Below are 18,486 nucleotides of genomic sequence, written 5' to 3'. Positions count from 1 at the left end.
CCGTGCGTGTGACTGACAAGCTCCTAATATGCTTAAGGAGGTCACAGGAGGGAGAAGGTCGAGCTCCCGGGACGTTTCATGGCTGTTGTTGCTCGGGGCGCTGCTGTTTACAGCACCGCGCCCGTCTCCACAGAGTGTCCCCGCTTGTCTGCGCCCATAAGTCCTTAATAACTAACGCTTTTCTAACACAACAAGCGCTAAACGAGTCACTGGCCACTAAACCAGCGCAGTGCAATTCACCAGCCGCCTGTAGCCTGTCATTTAACCCCTCAAAGTAGCTGCCGTCACCATGATCTGACCTGGAATTCATCACTCATTCTCCAGCCTCTTAAAAATAATATAAGAAAACGCTTTCAAATATTCAAATTATTAAATATTTCAGGAAATCAAACTTTGTGTTAGACTCTCCTACACTGTGGGCATTCATTATTTGTGATAGCATGAGGAATATGCTTAGCATCAATCACTAGGGTCACGTTGGTCTCAGCAGAATCGTTCCCCGCGCTTCCTTCCCGCACGCGGGACGTCCACTCCGGCCTCAGGTTCAGCTCCGCTTCCTGGATTCTTTGGATTTCTTTGTGAGTTAACAGTCAGGTTGTGCTTTGGCTCTACACGATTTGCCTCTGTGTCTTTATCATCATACTTATTTACAGAGCGCACAGTAGTAACAGAAACGACTCCTTCCAGGCATTTTTTATTATTTTTCTACTCAAGTGTCATTTTAACGTAAGTAGTGAACCATCTGAGTAAAAAGCAGTGATTTCATTCAGTGCCAGTTTGCTTCCTTACAGTTTGTTGGCGTTTGGCCTCCACTTGCATAATTCAGCTTTCTCCTGCATTTTTGGTCTGAGACACGTTTCATCGAGCTTCATTTTCCTGCTCAACGCATTTTTTGAACTGGGTGGTTCTTCTAATATATTTTTGCTGCCGTCTGGGGGATTCCATGTTTCTGTGCAACAATTACATCCTGACTGAAATTAGCATTTTAATTACAAGGTGATTTCTGCAATTATGCAGCCCTCTGAAAGATTTATAATTAAGGACAGTTCTGGAAATGATTCCTGAAATTTATGAGTGGCGCTGCAGCATTTTCAGGAACGTAATTTCTCCCTAACAATGAATTTAAATTGGTCGGTCCTGTGTAGAATGTCAACCCTAGATTACTAATTTAAAAGAAGTAAAGGCCCCCCTGCAGGAAGCGCAAAAATCAGCAGTGGTTCCCCGCAGAAAGCCGTGGCCAGTTAACACATCGGCCTGTTGTTATCTTGATTACGGCCCCCATCACCTGTGGGGAGCGTGGAATAGAGATGAGTAATAAGCAGTCATTTAACAGGAAGAACAGCCAAGTGGAAGCACTGCAAGACGTTGAGCCTTTGTGCCTGTGCCCTGAAAGCAACCAGTAATACCTGTGATTGCTTTTAAAGGAAACTGTGTCCTGTACTGTATTCATGGCTGAACAATAGGACTTGCTTGTGGCCCGGTCCAATACGGATGAACAATCAAGTTGTTTACCGCCTGGTTTGTGGTGATAAGTGTCACCCACCTACTAAACGCCAGCTTTATCCCAACATCTTGACGACCCAGAATCCTTTTGTTGCAGTTCCTATTTCTTTAAAAGACTTTAAAAAAAACAAGGCAATGTATAAAAGCAAATTACTAAGTTACTGGTTCACAACAAACCAATCTTGAGATTTAAATGAAATCATCTCGAAGTTGGAGAATGAACAGAAGTATACTTTAGACCAACTGTGCTGTGGGGGCTCATCATGACTCACACAGACAAGTCAACACCTCACATGTCCATCAGCCTCAAGACACGCATTAAGTGCGTCACATCAGGATGTTCACCATATGTTGAAGCATCTTGGAAATATACATCCTTGTCATAAAACACCATTCAAAGTAGGCTGAGGGGAGAAACTTGATGAACCCTTGTTTTCAGGCAAGACTTGAGAAACATCTGCACCGTGATAAAGCCGGCAGTTTTTATTCGGCTTTAAAACTGTGTGAGATTCCTTCATTACTTGTTGACAACATATACAGTATCTGTTGATGTGAAAGGCACCGCTCTGTGGATTCGTCTGGCTGGTCCTCTAGTATCACGCTGCACGGCTTAGACAAAGACATTCATCAATTAATTACTGCAAATGCCTTGTAAAAATCTTTTTATAATCGAGTGTCGCCGTCGCCGTCGTCGAGTGTGTGGAAGTGTAAACTTTGAGTGAAGTTGAAGGTCAAAGCAAAGTTCCTGCGTCTGCGTAGAGGCTGGTGTTGAAGCGCGTTGTGTGCACACGCTGCTGCCACTTCATTTCATTCTCTGTGCGTGATGCGCCGGCACATCTCGAGTGCGTATTGTACAGTACATGCAAAACAGCGAGCGATGACGAACTCCTCTCCGACTCCTCTTTGTTTTCGCCTGCATCTGTTTACGTGAGCAGCGTTTTCAAGTGCCCTTTCAGCAGCTCACCTGTGTAGCTGCGTCTTTGGTAAAAGGTAAACTAACCTTCAGGGGAAGACGCGGCACACAAATATTTCTCTGAATATTGAAACAGACAGACAAAGGTTGAAGGTTCAGCCTAGAAACAAATGTCTTTCTCTAGTCCTTTACTTGGAGGATCAGAGTTCGGTTGACGCAAAAAAGAGAAATTGCTGCTAACAGCTTTCACTTCTTTTATCGTTTCTGCCAATTACTTTAACTTTCTCTTGACAAATTAATGACACACAACTATTAGCATAAGTCGTTTAAATACATTATGTTAAATCCTTTGACTCATAAATGTGTATATACTGAGCAGGAAAACAGAGATAAGCATAATAAGCAAAGGATTTTTCTAAAAGTGCCAGCTCTATAAAAGCAACGTGTCCAAATCAGGTTTAGCAGCAGCGAAGAGATCGGGCCCGAAGAGCGCGGCGCTGTGTTGTACAGAGTAATGGAGAATAAATGATTTAGTAGTTATTTCCATTTCCTCGCTCTGGTCTAAACACAGAGCTTTTTGCCCGTATTGCCTGTAAAAACCTTGGAACTTTGATGGGAGAGTATTTTGGCTATTGGCACTGCCCCACAAAGTACAAAACCTGATCAAAAGTGCGAAATAGAACGTGAATAAATAATGAATAAAGTTTTTTGTACACTTGTCACACATTCTGAGACTAAGCAACCGTTTAGTCATGACCCAAACCCGCTTCATCTGTTCTAAGTACATGTTGCAGCAGGTTTGGACTAGTCCTTCCTGGAAACATTTCACTAGTGTCAAGGACGCGATTAAAGATAATTCCGATCTGTGGTGAACCACTTGCTTTTCAGTGAGGTGGTTGTTTCTGAATCATCATGTGACTCTTGGGAAAACGATGACCCACATCCACAGCGGCTGCATGTTTAGAGTTATAGCCTAAGACAACATGCAACGTATTCTAACCACATGCTGGTGTGAACGTTGTAACGTGTCTTTGATTTGTTGAGAGCAAATGATGTCATGAACGTGATATGGGCTTTTTATTTATTAATTATTTTGAAGCTTAATTGGGTGCAGTGCTAGTTTTGGAGTTTCTACTTCAGTGTGAATAACAACCGCATTCCAACACTGTCGCAGTGTAAAACCCAGCGGTAGCGACATCAGTCCAGCGCGGACAGATGGAAGCTGAATGACCTAATTAAATGTTTGGAACTGCACTCAAGCAGCTGGACTCACACATAAAATTACCCAGAAAAAGCTGAAAAGCTTAGAGTAGTTAAAGTACAATGTTTACTGGGATGCAGATATTCATCTGACAGAACCCTGCCCATCAACACTCATATGCTTTATTGTTGTTGTTTTATTTATATGTTGTTGTTTAATTGTATTATTGTTGTTACTCTATAGTTTTTTTAAATAATGCAGTGTAATAAAAAGATCAGATATCCTATTCATTAGATTACAGTGAGTAAAAAACAGAAGTCATTATCGCATTTTAATGTCCTTTTTAGTCATAGCCCCACAGAGATGTTGACTTTTTAAAGTAAATTGCTCAGTCATTTTGTTTTTATCACCACACATGAGAAGCTTTATTTATAGAGCAAAGCTCCCAACACGTGGGCAGACTGTGGTCTGTTCCCATAACTGTAACTATGTGGTGCAAACGTTTTGTTTTCCCGTTTGGAGAAGTGAGACAGGAGGAAATATTGCGAGTGAATCTGTGACTGTAGCAGAATGCGCAAGGCCTTGATTGTTGCTTGGAATAGTTCATTTATGTGCGAGAAGAGAAGAAGAATGGAATAAATATTTGTAGTTCTCATTATGTGCTTGCCTAGCTAGCGTGGGCGCCACAGAATGTCTCTGTGATTAGATGAAAGAAAACACATTTTTTACAGTGCGAGTTAAAAATGGCTCAGTATTGATCTGCACACAACAGGAATGTGAAATTATTACTTTCCTGCTTTCTGTGGGACAATCAGACAACTCACCATTTTGTCCCTGCCGTCACAATAAAAGAGCCAAATTGTATTTCTTTATTGTTTATCACCTAGTCGGCAAGAGCACACATGCTTCCATTGTCTTCATTAAAGCTTTTGTGTCAGCGAGGGATGCTAAGGCCCAGTGTCTGGAAGCTAATGATACTATTGAGACATTCTGACACTGGAAATACGCAAGGTATGTCCACTTAAATAAAGTGGTAAGATAAATCCTTTTATTCAACATTCACCTCTATGTCAGGCTTCTTTATCATCATCAAACAGGGCGTTCGCCATAAAAATATGCTCCAAAATGTTTTCAGCCTATTACATCACTATTCTTTAACAAAAGGACTCTAAGGATCTAAAATATATTTCTGGAAACTAGTGGAATTATATTCTTAATGAGTATGAGATCTATAATATGCTTTGTGCTTCTATGATCAAAAGGCAGCTAGTGTAGTGTTTGCAGACGTTTAATTTAAAAAATAAAACTTGCTTTATGAGGAAGAATTCCAAAGCTGGGACCCCACGGTGGAATCCACTAGTGTCTTCATGACAGTGGGACTAATCTGTACGTCCAACTGTAGCAACAACGCAAATGTGTAAACACAATTTTCCACAATTTTAAACTTCCTAAATTGAATGAAGTAAGGTTTTCTGACACTGACACTTGACAGACACTGATTTGACCATGTGCTATCTGTGGTATCTGTGGTTTCCAGTGACCAAAGTTCTCTTCTGGCCACATTGATAACCGAGCCATTTGCATGAGAAGGGAGCAAATTCCAGCTCAACAAAGATCAAGGAGGAACATTTACATGAACATTAATTGCTCACCTTACTGAAAAATATCTTTGTCCACGCATGCATATAATGACTGGTTAACTGCATAATAATGACATCAGAACGGGCGTGTGTGTTTGGGTGTGGTATCGTCTCACACACACACACACACGCACACACACACACACACACACACACACACACACACACACACACACACACACACACACACACACACACACACACACGCGCGCATCCAGGGTGTGTTCCGTTGAGGCACACACTCCCGCCCTGCTTCCCATCCGCTCCTTTTTTTTGTCTCACTGAGTCCTATCCGCTTGTTGTGAAATCAGGCTGACCTCTCAGTCGCATTAGTCTCCTCCCCTTCAATGCCACGCCAACCTCATGAGTGTCACCAAGTTGGACCAATAGCGGCCGGAGTTTCCACTCCTTCGTTTTTGCTTGACGAATCAGATTCCAGCTGGGCGGAACCACCGTGGGCCTGGTGTTCATGTTTGGTTGCCTAGGCATTCTCTGGATGGGATTTTGTGAGTTTTTCTTTGACATGTAATTTATTGTTCACATTGTATTTTATAACGTAGTGTCGTGTGTGTTTGTGTATGACTGTGCGTCTATAAATAGACCACGCTCGCCAGGTGACGGCCGCCTGTTTATGCTAGCTCGGCTAAGTGGACAGCCGCAAAGTATTCCAAGCAGAGAGAACAACGGTGATTTGCCCTTTTGTGACAACAACTGACATTAATTGTAATTAACGGCTGGCCAGATACCGTTTAACGGCTGCCGCGTTGGCGCCCGTTGCAAACGGTCGCATCGTCCTAACTGTCACGGAACGTCTTTTATCGGTTACTGCTACGTTATTTCTAAGTTACACGCGTGCGACTTGGCCGTTTAGCGCCGTTCATGTGTGTGTTTTATCCCCCAGCTGTTTTTAGCTGCCCCCGGTATAAATGTTGACATCTGTTCAAGCGTTCACTATAAGCTGACTTCACTCAGCGGCTCCGCTTGCTGCATACTAACTAGGGGGACACGTGTTAAGTCCAATATTTATGGTAGTAACGCCCAGGACATGTGATAGACTGATTAATTGTTGTTTACGTTTTGTTCCGGTCATTCCAGAAACTACTGGACCCGAACTGAAGACACACCAGGACCGATACCGGACCACACCACACCTCTTCTGTTGTGTTCCGAGCAGCTCCCCGAGTCTCGGATACTAACGGGAACTATTACTGCTCCAACTTTGACTTCAACTTTAACTTCAGACGGAATGGATTTTGAAAAAACCTAATCTGGACATTTTACCGTACGAGTGCTTTTAGCGGAGTTTGCCAACTTTTGCGGAGGTCGCTTGAAAGTGTTTTTCGAGAGGGGGGGACTTAAGTCAAAGCTAAAATGGATCAAGCCAGCGGCGGAGAGGACCCGAATAAACCCTCCAAGAAGAAGTCCAGCGAGGATGAGGGTAAAAACAAAAAGCTGGTAGGTGTTCACTGAGACAAACTGTGCCCCGAATGTAATCCAACAACAGCAAACGTGTATTACACATTTATAATTCTCAAAAAAATACAAATCTACAATTGTCTTTATATAAAGGTCAAACAAAAGTGAGACACAACTTCAGTACAGTATCATGTCATTACAGAGCATCTGTTTATTGCAAACATAATCCTAAAAAGGGCTTGATGAGTCGTTATTACTATTTAATGCACAGCAAAACAGATAGTGTTTCACTGAGTGCTCAACTTTTAAAGTGAAGCACTCATCATCACGTGACGAGCTGAGTAGAGTCGATTCAGCTCCTAAAGGTTCTTATAAGGAGATTCTTGACAGCTGGACCTGAATAAGTATTCTTAATGCATACATAGCAGTGCAGTTAGTGGATGAGTAATCGCATAGTGTGACGTCCATGTGGTTGTGAAGGGATCGTAGACCACGTGTGTGTGTGTAATTGATAAAACTGAGCCTGAAGAGAATTATCAGCACGAGAAATAACCGTCAGAGGAGTTTGGTTTCTACTTGATACCAACAGTCAGTTAAATAAGCATTCATTGCATTTATGGTTTCTGTACTGGTTTCATATAGTAGATTAGTTCTTGTACAGCGATGAGTGTGTCTTGTGGGGAAAGTGGGATCTCTGAGTCTGAATCACTGGACGTCTGGTGTCATTACACACACTCAACAGTACCTGCCATCCATTGCCGGAAATGAAATCACAAGGTTTGAGGGTTTGATGACGGTGGTGGTGTCCTGACCACTGTGTGTTATCTTAAACAGTCTGTGTCTGTGTAAACAGAGTCTGTTACTAACAAGAACGTCTGAAACAATTTGCTTGTAGCCACAGCCTCATGTTTGCTGTCTTGAGCGGGCTGTGTAAGTGATAAATTTATTACTGAGTGGATTAAATGCATGTTATTGCGGATACACTGTCAGCAGCTTTAGGAAAACTGTGGTTCAAAGTAATTTCCCTTGACCAACGACAAAACATGGCTGATTCTGCGACACCCTGGCTCCTGTTTAACCTTTTGGACGATGTGGCCAAAAATCAGCAGTCTTGTGATACAGAAGTTTAGGCCCGTAAGGTCAGCAAAACCAGATTCAAATAAGCAATATAAGTAAATAGAATAACTAACAAAGACAAACAGGAAAATATACATGTTGGCTGCTCAGACTATGTGAGACACACAGGGGTAACTAAAGACAAATACCTTCAACCAAACTTCAAGACATCAAAACATAACAGGTCAGTCAGTGAGTTATGTAAAAGAACTATATTCAAAGGACTCATTTAATTGACCAAATGACAAAACAAACTCAACCAAAACTAAAATTCCCCACTTGAAAGTGGTGGACAGTGGTTCACTCTGATCAACCACTTCCTGTTTAAAATGGCCACTTTTCTCCGGGCACATCCTTCAACCGGCCAGAGGGCCAGACCATCCAGCTCCAGCAGCCTCAACACCGCTAACTCAAAAAACATTTATTCAAACACACAGTAAGTATGAGTGTACAGATAAAGGTAGGAAGTCAACAGTGAGAAGTTGGTAAAAACGCTATCCATGTCTCAGGATTTTCAAGCATCAGCCTTTTTTTGAATCTGCTTTTCAACCAGCGGTTTATACCATAAATGATCCATCCCTGACATGAGAGTAGTCTGTAGGTGTGATGCCAACAGATGGATTGGAGATATCTATCATGAGCGGGATTAAAAACAGTAACTAAATCGCTCTTTACCTCCAGAGCTGCCAAATGTCAGTTCAAATGGCTAGCAGGCAAACTGGTAGATAGTGGTACAGTTTGTTCTTTCAAATCAGTCTTTAGAGGAGAAACGCTGAAAGCTGTGTGTTTGTTTAACAAGTCACTGGGCATGATTACATCACTGCAACACAATTTGAGCTTTTGGCCCAGGATGTAGATACGCTACACAGGCTACACAGCCAAGGACATTAGAATAACACCACAGTATACAGACATAAAGATAATTCATAGCATGGCTGTTGTTTGTAGCTACACTGTGATAATGCCATTTTCTTGACGTTGTTAAACCACCCAATAAACAGACAGATGGGACGTCTGCCTTTTTATAGGAATTGCAGGGGATTGGTTTGACAGTGTGGGAGAAATATTGCATAACGCATTAAAAGGTGACTTCACATGTAGAAGTATGAGGGAGACGTTATCCCAGTGCACCCATAAATAATGCTATGATTTCACTCCACAGCCTGCTCAGAAAATGTCTTACTTTCCAACTAAAGTCAGAATGAAGCATTATTCTGTTTGTCGGTTATGTGTAATACGAGTTATTGTTTCAACATAACAGTTGTAGTAATTTCCCCTTTGCATAAACAGTGGCACAGTCTCTTTCTCACAATAAGTTGCACTTTGTGAATGGAAACACTTTTAGACACAAGTTTAACTTCTGAAGCTATAGTACAACGCCATGTGTTGTCTTGTGACGTTTGGGTTTGTGCTGATCGTAAACCCACTGACCCTTAGCCCTACCTGTGGTGAAAAGTAGTGTAATGTATAACAGCACTGCTGGAGTGTGCAGAATCAGTTGTTGTTCATTGGCAGCAGTGTGGAAGAATGAGTCTCTCACTGTGCAAAGATTTGCAATACAATGTGGGTTTTCATGCTACCAGTGTATTTGTCACACATCATAGGTATTACGGCAGGTCATTTGCTTCTGTAATGTGGTCAGTCAAATGACTGACTCACATTTGTTTACATGCTTTGCTTATCTGTCTTTAGTGTTTTTTTTCTATCCGAAAGATGTTATGGCTAACTTGTTCACATTTGTCTAAATTAGAGACACATTTCTATTGTGTTTTACTCCATATGTGTGTACACAAACAAGGGGACCTTTGGTTCAAGTCATCATTTTGAGATGTTTTCTGTTATTCACAGATTAACTGGTAATAAAACTAGGATCATTAACTGTTGAGAATATGCTGTTGATTTGTGAATCACAACAGTTACGTAAAATCACAATGTTTTTGTTGTGTAGGCAATGTAATGTAGACTGTTTAGGATGGAAGTGACAACTGGCCAAACATAAGAACAGTGTAGGTATCAAGACTGGACTTTAGAAAGGGAAACAGAAACAGCAGCAATCCCATCACACAAGTAGAAGTCATGTAGATTTAGTCTATTATCAACTTTTAGAATTGTGAGCGATAGTGTAACATTATGCTCATAACTGTCTGATTTGATTATAAAGAATAGAATGTTGAGGAAGTGAGAAGGGCTTTCATTCAGGAACTAGACATGAAAAATCCAGCTCACAACAAGATAGTAGTGATGCAAAGTAGAGGAAAGATAATACAGTAACCTGTGGCTCTGCTGTGCTTTCATGGGGCTGCAGCATTGTTGTCTGTCCAAACTAGAAGTTAAGTAGTAAAGTAAGAGTGTAAATGAGTTTGGCTTTGAGGCTAGTGGGCAGATTTACAGAAGGCCCGCTGCCCTGTGTGAACAGGGATTTAAAGAAGTGGCTTCAGTGAGAGCATGACATGCGTTTGCCAGGTTAGTTAATGCAGCCATTTCTGCAATGCTGAGTTCTGTTTGCTGATGTTTGCTTAGTTTTACCTGATTACATTTTGGTTTCCCATGCTTTTGTGTAATTTATGTTTCAAAATTGAGATGCAGAAATCCTTTGGAAAATATTTAATCAAGGTTTTTCGAACCTGTAATTACTCAAAGCTTAAGCAGAAAACACAAATAGAGGAATCATCTGAACTGTTATTTTTTGGTACATGAGAGTGTTTGCAAATTGTAATTAACCCTTATTAATTAAATTGTGTCTTAATGATTGTAATCATGCCTGTCATTTAGTTAGTCATTAAAGTAATTAAGGCCTCAGTAATGAATGGACAGTGCAGCTCTGGTTAAGCAGCAGCACCTTTAATGAGACCCTGGGCATAGGTGAGCTTATGTGGGCTAACCCACGCTCTCCTGCTGCAGGAGACACAGAGCACATTCAATTCAGTGTTCCTGGCAGTATGAAGTTATTAATAATTTACAAATTTTCACTGTAATCATTTCTGCTAGATCTTGGGCTTGATTCACGTAAACGTGTGGGCAGCTTCCACACATTTAAACCTATTGTAGGTATTTGACAGCTCTTTTAGCACTTTGTTACTTGAGCTTTAGAGAGGCCCTGGGTCATTTTAGGTCATGTCATGCAGTTGGCACCTTGTCACAACCCTGAGTCTACTACATATCATATTGTGCGTCTCGAGTCTGGGTTTTCCTGCAGTTGTACCTATTTTCCTCCTGTATTCCTTCACTTGTCCATTATGTCTTATTGGGTGAATATAACCAGGATTGTTCTAGGGAGACGTGAAAAATGGCAGGAAGCAGACCACATGTGAGTGTTTAATGGCATTCAGGAAGTTGGAGGGAGGAAGTGGTGAAGAAAGCTTTAGTCACACAGTAGAAGAGCCCAACAGACTCTTCGCTCTGATGTCACACTCCGAGACCAGGGTTATATTCACTGCTTTAGATTCAGCACTTGAACTTGAGAATGTTATTCATCTGCCTTATTTACATTTTATAAAGCATGTTTTGTTCAGCAGTAGATCATGTTGTCGTACATGGTGTTTCATGGGAAGCTGTGACTGGACTTCTGCAGAGTCAGATCTAGGCCAGAATGAAGGGGTTTCCTGCTCTTGTACTTGTATTAGATTGATGGATTGTGATGGATGAGCTTTTCCCCATGCTACAGTGCATTTGCAGAGAGGAGGTTCTGTCATCTCTGCTGATGTGCTTTAATATTACTAATTATGAAGCAAAACGTTCTGCAAGTTTGAATTTGTATATGTAAGACAATACATATGAACAGTTTAAGGGTTGTGTAATGTTATGCTAATATATTCTGGGTAATGACAAATGACTGCACCTGTCTTGAGATGAGAATGGCGTCTTTCTGGCATTTGGATCTGAGGACAGAGTGTGAAAATAGGATGTCTGAAACTAACTAACGAACTATCAGAGAGATGGTGAGAATGAGGCATCATCTAATCTATTAATGCAGTCTTAATAGCCAGGGTTCCTCTTATGGAGGAATGACTAACTGGCTCATACTGCCTGATGAGTTTGGGCAGTGCATACTCATGACAAGGAAGCTATGACTCATTGTGTTTTATTAAGGGCTCACATAATTTAGCATTGGTTATTAAAATGTAACACTTATGTCACGAGCCAAATCAGCACCCTGACAGATACAACAGCATGTTTCTATGCAAGTACAGATGTTATTTCTGCATGATTAGCTTTGCTCATGCAGATCGAATAAATAAACTCCAGTGAGACTTTTCTAGGTTCTACTTCTTTATTAGATAAACTTAAAAAGCAGGATTTCTATAAACTGAAATCATATATTAGAAACATATATGGTAGGAAATCCCCCAGTACAGTACCTTTAGAGGGAGAGCGCCTAAGGGTCGTTTGAGCAGCCTGCAGTCACGTGGTCGTGTCATCCAGCATGGGGCCATTCACATCTTTGCTGTACTGGCTTTTTGTGCTTCCGCTTTTGAGTAGTTGCTGTTTTAGGAAACTGTAAACAGCACCAGTGCTCTGCTGCAATAATGGGACTGCCAGAGACGCATGCCCTTTAAAGGCACTTCGGTTCTTGCAGAAACCTGTTGCTTTTTTTACTTTTCAAATTAATTACGTCTTCTGTTTGTGGATTACTTTTTAGGATGAAACAAATGAAAGTATCTCAAAATGAAAACTCTGTGTAGGAACAGTGCAAATTTTTCAAGATTTAATATATTTGTTCCAAAGAACAACTTGACATTCTGTGCTTGATTAAATTAAATTGTCCCTAATCCAGTTTTCAGACAGGACAAGTGTTTCATTTTGGCGTGTTCCTATGGGAGGCTTTCAAGAGGCTGTCTCTCCTGTTGATTCTGTGTTCGCCTGCCACATGTGTTTGCTTGTGGCGCAGCCCGCAGTCACAACACCATGTACTTTGTGTGCCGTACAAGAACTTAGACTTACTTGCCTGATTTTAATTTCATAGTTCACTTTTGTTTGTTGGCCCAAGGAAGGTAAAACCTGAGGTCGAGCAGAGGTTATTTCAGAAGGGTGTGAGCAAAGTTGAATGTAAAAGTATTAATCATTAATCAAAACATATGGATGACATCTATACATTCATAAATCTCTCAGATCAGTTCAGGCTTTGCTGTTACCTCTCCTTGTGAATGGACTGCCATTGAGGAGACTTTGTAACAAAATTCATTTAAACAAATTGATTTAGATTGTCTAATTCAGTTACTCGCATGGTATTTGGTGCTGTCTAATGACAATCCACTAGAACTGAGCATGATATTGGCAATTCTGTACATCCTTTCTCATTACAGAAAGACAAATTGTGTAATTTAGATGTTTATGGCTATGACTAGCAACATTAGTATTTAATGTGACTAAAGGAAAGTGGGGCTCTTGCCTGAGGGTTGACTTGCACAGTAGTAGTTTGGAGGTCAGCAGTTTCCTATGATTTGCATCCAGTACATATCTATAAACGGTACAGAGACAGACGTGAAAGATGTGTGAAAAGTTAATGAAGATCTGGACTAAAATCCAACCTGGTGGCAGCAGAAGTCCGCTCACCAGCGTATGATATGCATTTAAATACTCTATGTTGTGTATGTTCTGTCAGCGCTGCAAAGATGAAATAAAGACATATTAATTTCTTTGCCGAACTCAAACAAATGTGAGTGACACTAACACTTTACCAGTCTTTGGTTGAACCGAGCACTTCATTAAAGTGAGAGACAAGGTAGTTTAATGAAGTTGTGAAGAACTGTCAGCATCACACTACATTACAGTCATCGCTGCCAACAGTGGCTGGCTCCTAGTAATCCTTTGTTATTATTAGAACTAATTAAAGTAAAATCTAATTTCCTCCTAAACTCGTTTCACAGAGGCATTGTGGCTACTAATTCGATAGCGATAGTTCCACTGAATGAGTCAAAATGACATTATGCAGATGGTTAAGTTCAGTTGGTTACGTTTAACAGACGCTGCTTTTAAGAAGTCTTGAAACCAAAAGTAGCCATTTGAAGTTCACCCTCTGTTCATGTGATGAAAATGTATTTCATGCGCCACTTGGTGACATTTTGTATTAAAGTAAGGCCAATGTAGAATATGTCTCGGCGCTACTTAAGCCCTTGTAGTGTGCAATATTAATTTTGAAAAGCTAGTGGGTGAATATGCATACTGGTATGGTTTTGTGTCCCCAAATTGACTCTCAAGTTGAGGGATATTGCTTTGTGTTTTCATCTTTAAAGATCTGCATGGAGTCATAATCATATTTGATTAAGGAGGGACCCAGAGCTAATTTGATTAGTTTTTTTAGAGGAATATGTGTTCAGTAATAAACATTTATTATGATGAAAAAGTTTACTTTAATAAGCAAGAGAAGCCCAGAGGACATACAACCTTAATTGTTAGATGTTAAATTGCGTTGTTGCGATGTTGCCAAGATAATGGGCAAGGAAAGGCCCTCAAGTCAAGGCAATTAACCAAACAGTGGTTTGATTGTTGTTAAATTGATTAGAAAATGTTTAAGCACTCCATTTGAAAATTAGCTATTGTTTCACACAGTTTTAAACTGCTAGAGAACGCTGGGCTTAATGATACGTTCGCTCGGAGTTAGAAATGGGAAAAGTTGTTCCTCAGGTCAAATTTTTAGCTTTACAGATGTCGAACGAAGCGGTAGAGCTATAAATGCGACTAATGGTGGTTAAACAAATACCTGGTTAATGTAGGCATTAGCCCGTACACATAAAGTTGGCTGCATGTGTTGCAGGTTGCAGCCTCACTTCAAATGACAAAACAGCAAGCCTGCGCATAGACCGGAGTTTTGTTTTCTGTGGTCCATTGCTTTATCTCCCAACTGTTGATCAGCCGTTGCAGACGACAGTACTGATAGATATGGCAGTTTGAGTGTCTGCTCTGTGTTGCCCAGAGCGACAGCTGATGAAGATGCACAGAGGGAGGTGCAGGTTAGAGCCAATCTGTTTGCTCCATCCCAGCTTCAGTATTTTCTTGATTAGAATGGTGGAGAAATCCGCGGCTGGAGGCAGCCTTTATGGCCACCACCACCCCACATCACCCTACTCATTAGTATTTCACAGCCTAGCGCCACGGCATATGGCAGCGCTGCTACTGCTTCCCATTTGAGGTGTGTTTCAAATGGCTGTCCCTCGCCGAGCCACAAGCCTTTTGGCGGTAGCCTGTCTTATTGTATCTGAGACGAAGATAAACATCTGTAGTGAAGACAGGCTGTTGTTTTATTCCATCCACTTGTAACATTTTGTGAGGACAATATGGTTTTTAATCAAACATTTAAGAAGTTTGATTGTTATATGCTGAGATGCAGCACTGTCTAATTTAACATTTTTGGTCTTCATTTGCTGTGGGTTTGTTTGAGATGTTCATTCTTGAACAAACACGTTTGCATACTTTGCATTGCAATCCTATTATTTTTGAACATCAAGTATTGTCTCAGTTTGGATACATGTACAGTTCCTAGGATACGCTCATATCCTCATAAAAAAATGTTGTCTGCAATAAATTCGAGTATAAATAGAAACTTAATGTAGTTTCTGAAAATGAGACGTATCCATAAGACTGTACATGTAAATGCACTGTTGTTGGGATACATACTTTCTGTTCTTGTTTTTCAACAGAACATACACATAAAAACATTGGCTGATGACATGGTAAGATGCTTGGTTTAATCTCCATGTGACTATTTGATTTGATTCTTTTGCATCATCCCATGTGTTGTTTGTGAATGTGCAAGCCATTTAACAGAAATATCTGGATGGATCAAACGGGTCAGATTTTTTTCTCTTTTCTCTACAGTTTGATTCTTAATTGCTGTGCATAAATGTGTCTTATTTACATGTTGTGATACTGCGCAGAAATAACTAGTGAATGAGAGGGGATTTTTTGTGGTGCTATTATTTTTGCAACCACAAATATCTGTTGGTATTTTATTGTGAAGAAAACCTAGCCGGTAGCATCCAGACTTTTGTAAGCAACTCATATATCATTTAGTGGGAAATTATCAGTGGCACTTCCAATTAGATCTCTGTGCCTGGGGCTTTTTTAATACTCTTAGTTAACAAATTGCCTGACTCTGACACTTACAAGCTCATATAATATTGCTTTAGTTTCAGGGTGTACAATAAGAGTGTCAGAAATGTCATTTTTTTTATTCTTACAGTATTCTTACAGTATGTTTGATCCATCCAGTAATATCTCAAATGCCATCATGAATGTCTTCATATGTTCGTTTTTCCACTTCATTCATGTTTTCATAATTCACTCCGCATGTCCTCCTGGTTCCATCACTGAATGCGACTTACAGTATACATTGTTGCATGCGCTTCATGTTTCTCTGTCTTTTACATTTAATCCTACTGTATGTCATTAATGGGAACCATCAACTCATAGCAACTGTCCCCCACTGAAATATTCTCACTGCCTAACCTTGTTTTAAGCTGAGTCTTCTCCTGTCATAAACACAAACCAGGTAAACCTTTGTGTAAGGGTAAGTGATAATGTCAGTTAAGTTCATACAGTTAACTGTCAAAACACTGTATTTTTGTTGCTATGTTGCTGCACATATGTGCACAGATGTGCAGCAACATAGAAAGAGACAAAAAATATACATATATATGACTACAGTTATTTATTTTTGCCGAATTATCTTTTACTGTATTTATTTACTTATTTATTTTTATTTCAATAAACAACTACATTTGCATTAAAAAGTACTAATGGAGTTGTGCATCAAAAATCACCAAATATTTTTACTGTATGTGGTAGAGAAGCTGAGCAAATGACACTGCTTCATGGAGAGCAGGCACGCTGCTTATTAAGTATGTTGAGCATGAGGAGCAAAACAATAAGATGGAGAGCAGTGGCTGCACTAATAAAACATGGTGCTCCTTAAACCCCAACAGTTTTATATATTAATGCTTGAAATGTCCCTTTTTTTCAGCGTGATCGAATCACCAGTTTTAGGAAAACAGGGATGAAGAAGGAGAAGCTGCTGATCCAGCATCCAACAGATCCCATTTCCACTCAGACTGAACTGCCTGTTCCTCAGCCCCTGTTTGACGACCGCTCCAACCTGTCAGAGAAGGAGATCATTGACCTCTTTGAGAAAATGATGGTGAGCATACATTATAGAACAATACATAAACAATATAATATTTTGCATATATCTATCTGTCTTCAACCTGAAACCAAGACTTTCCTTAATGATAATAAATATTAATAATGTATTTGTTTATTAAGCCCTTCCTACATATTTAGATTTATTACTGTTAATACAAGTGTGCTTGTGAACCTGACACCTTTAAATGTCAGATAATGTCTCTCTTACTCACACAAAAATTGTTTTGTCAGAAACAGGGCTGGATTTTATTAGTAGCCTCATAAAGATGTTATAAAGGCATGTGTTTTTTCTTCACCTTCACTTCCAGCACCTAACATGTTTAAATAATTCAAACTATTTGCAATTAGCATTTAGAAGTTATGCTTTTTGTGAAGTTTAGCCTCATCTACAGATTCAAAGGTCAGTGTTAGAAGAACACCTCCAAACTTTGAAATTCACTTCTCACTCATCTGTGGGGTCAAAGCTCTGTCACACTTGTGATTTTCTCCATTGAAATGCATTTTTGGCCTTATGTACTGCAGGATTGAAATCTAACAAAAAGCTTTCAGCCCATCTCTTTGAAGTGAGGGGCAGAATTACTCTGGCTTCATTGCATAGGTTGTGTGTACTATTGTGGATAATGTCTGTGAGTGTGTGTGTGTGTGGGGTACGGTGTCTGCCTTTCCTTTTTTCTCATACAATGGTCTTTATTGCTAGGGCCAGAGAAATGCGACCAGTGCTCTTGGTTTTCATCAGGCTACTGCTCAGTGTTTTCTTGCCTGGGTGCTCATCCCTGTCATTCAGTTCACCTCTCAATTACTATGTTTGTGCTCACAGCGGCGTGACATTAAACCCAGGCTTCAATTTGCTCAGTGACAGACGACATAGAAGGCATGTTTGCTGTTCTGACATTTGACATACCTTGACACTTTGAGTTGGGATGTATAATTACAGTAATGAAATCAAATGGAAAGGCTTATTTACTTATGTACTTTCAAAGGTACAACGGTTTGCTCTCATAGACTGTAAAATCTTCAGCTTTGATGCAGCACACAGAAGTGACTGTGGTGGGTGGTTTGCTTTGATGCCAGCAGCTTCTCTTAAGCGCCTATCTGCCTTTGTCTCCTCTGCCCATTTATTTCGTACACATACATTTGAGTTGGTCTCTTTGTCCTTACACACATTCCATTATTGATTGTTTTTGTGGTAAAGCATGCTGCAGCCTTACATGTATAGCTGGCTTCAAATGAAGGGATGACCCGTGCCATATTAGTGAGGCCACCTACTGTGCATTAATGACTAGGAGAAAGTGAAAATATTTTTCCTCTGGAAAATGGTTTACACATTGCGCTGTGTATCTCAAAGCCTAAATAGCACATAGCCCATTACTGAAAGGTCATCAAAGGGATGTGGGACACACTCAGACAGTGGGAAGGAAAATTAAATGAAATCTTTCTTGGATTTTTGAAGCCAACCATTGAGAGCACAAGTATATTCACACAACTACAGGAAAAGTTAAATGTGTGAAAAATGTAGTATATTTCTTTACTCTGTGTCTTTTTTCAGCCTGACTCTATCT

At 40.3% G+C, this 18,486-nt stretch overlaps 1 protein-coding gene across 12 annotated transcripts in view; it reads left to right on the top strand.

Moving 5' to 3' along the window:
* Positions 1 to 5,606: 5,606 nt before the first annotated feature.
* The window catches only part of diaph2 (diaphanous-related formin 2), a 279,374-nt gene continuing 266,494 nt past the window's right edge, over positions 5,607 to 18,486 (top strand). For 10 of the 12 annotated variants that reach the window (XM_029164826.3, XM_029164824.3, XM_029164823.3 and 7 more), the window contains exons 1-4: positions 5,607 to 5,763; positions 6,353 to 6,712; positions 15,427 to 15,459; positions 16,749 to 16,922. In XM_029164826.3, coding sequence (XP_029020659.1) covers positions 6,629 to 6,712; positions 15,427 to 15,459; positions 16,749 to 16,922 — 291 coding nt within the window. In that variant the 5' untranslated portion in view covers positions 5,607 to 5,763; positions 6,353 to 6,628. Of the gene's footprint in view, positions 5,764 to 5,786; positions 5,944 to 6,352; positions 6,713 to 15,426; positions 15,460 to 16,748; positions 16,923 to 18,486 lie in introns of those variants that run through there. The other 2 variants (XM_055512465.1, XM_055512467.1) reach the window with 2 other exon arrangements.

Source organism: Betta splendens, chromosome 10, assembly GCF_900634795.4.
Source record: "Betta splendens chromosome 10, fBetSpl5.4, whole genome shotgun sequence".
Taxonomy (NCBI): Eukaryota; Metazoa; Chordata; class Actinopteri; order Anabantiformes; family Osphronemidae; genus Betta; species Betta splendens.
Note: the sequence above shows the minus strand (reverse complement) of the source record. Positions and strands in the feature narration are given on the sequence as shown.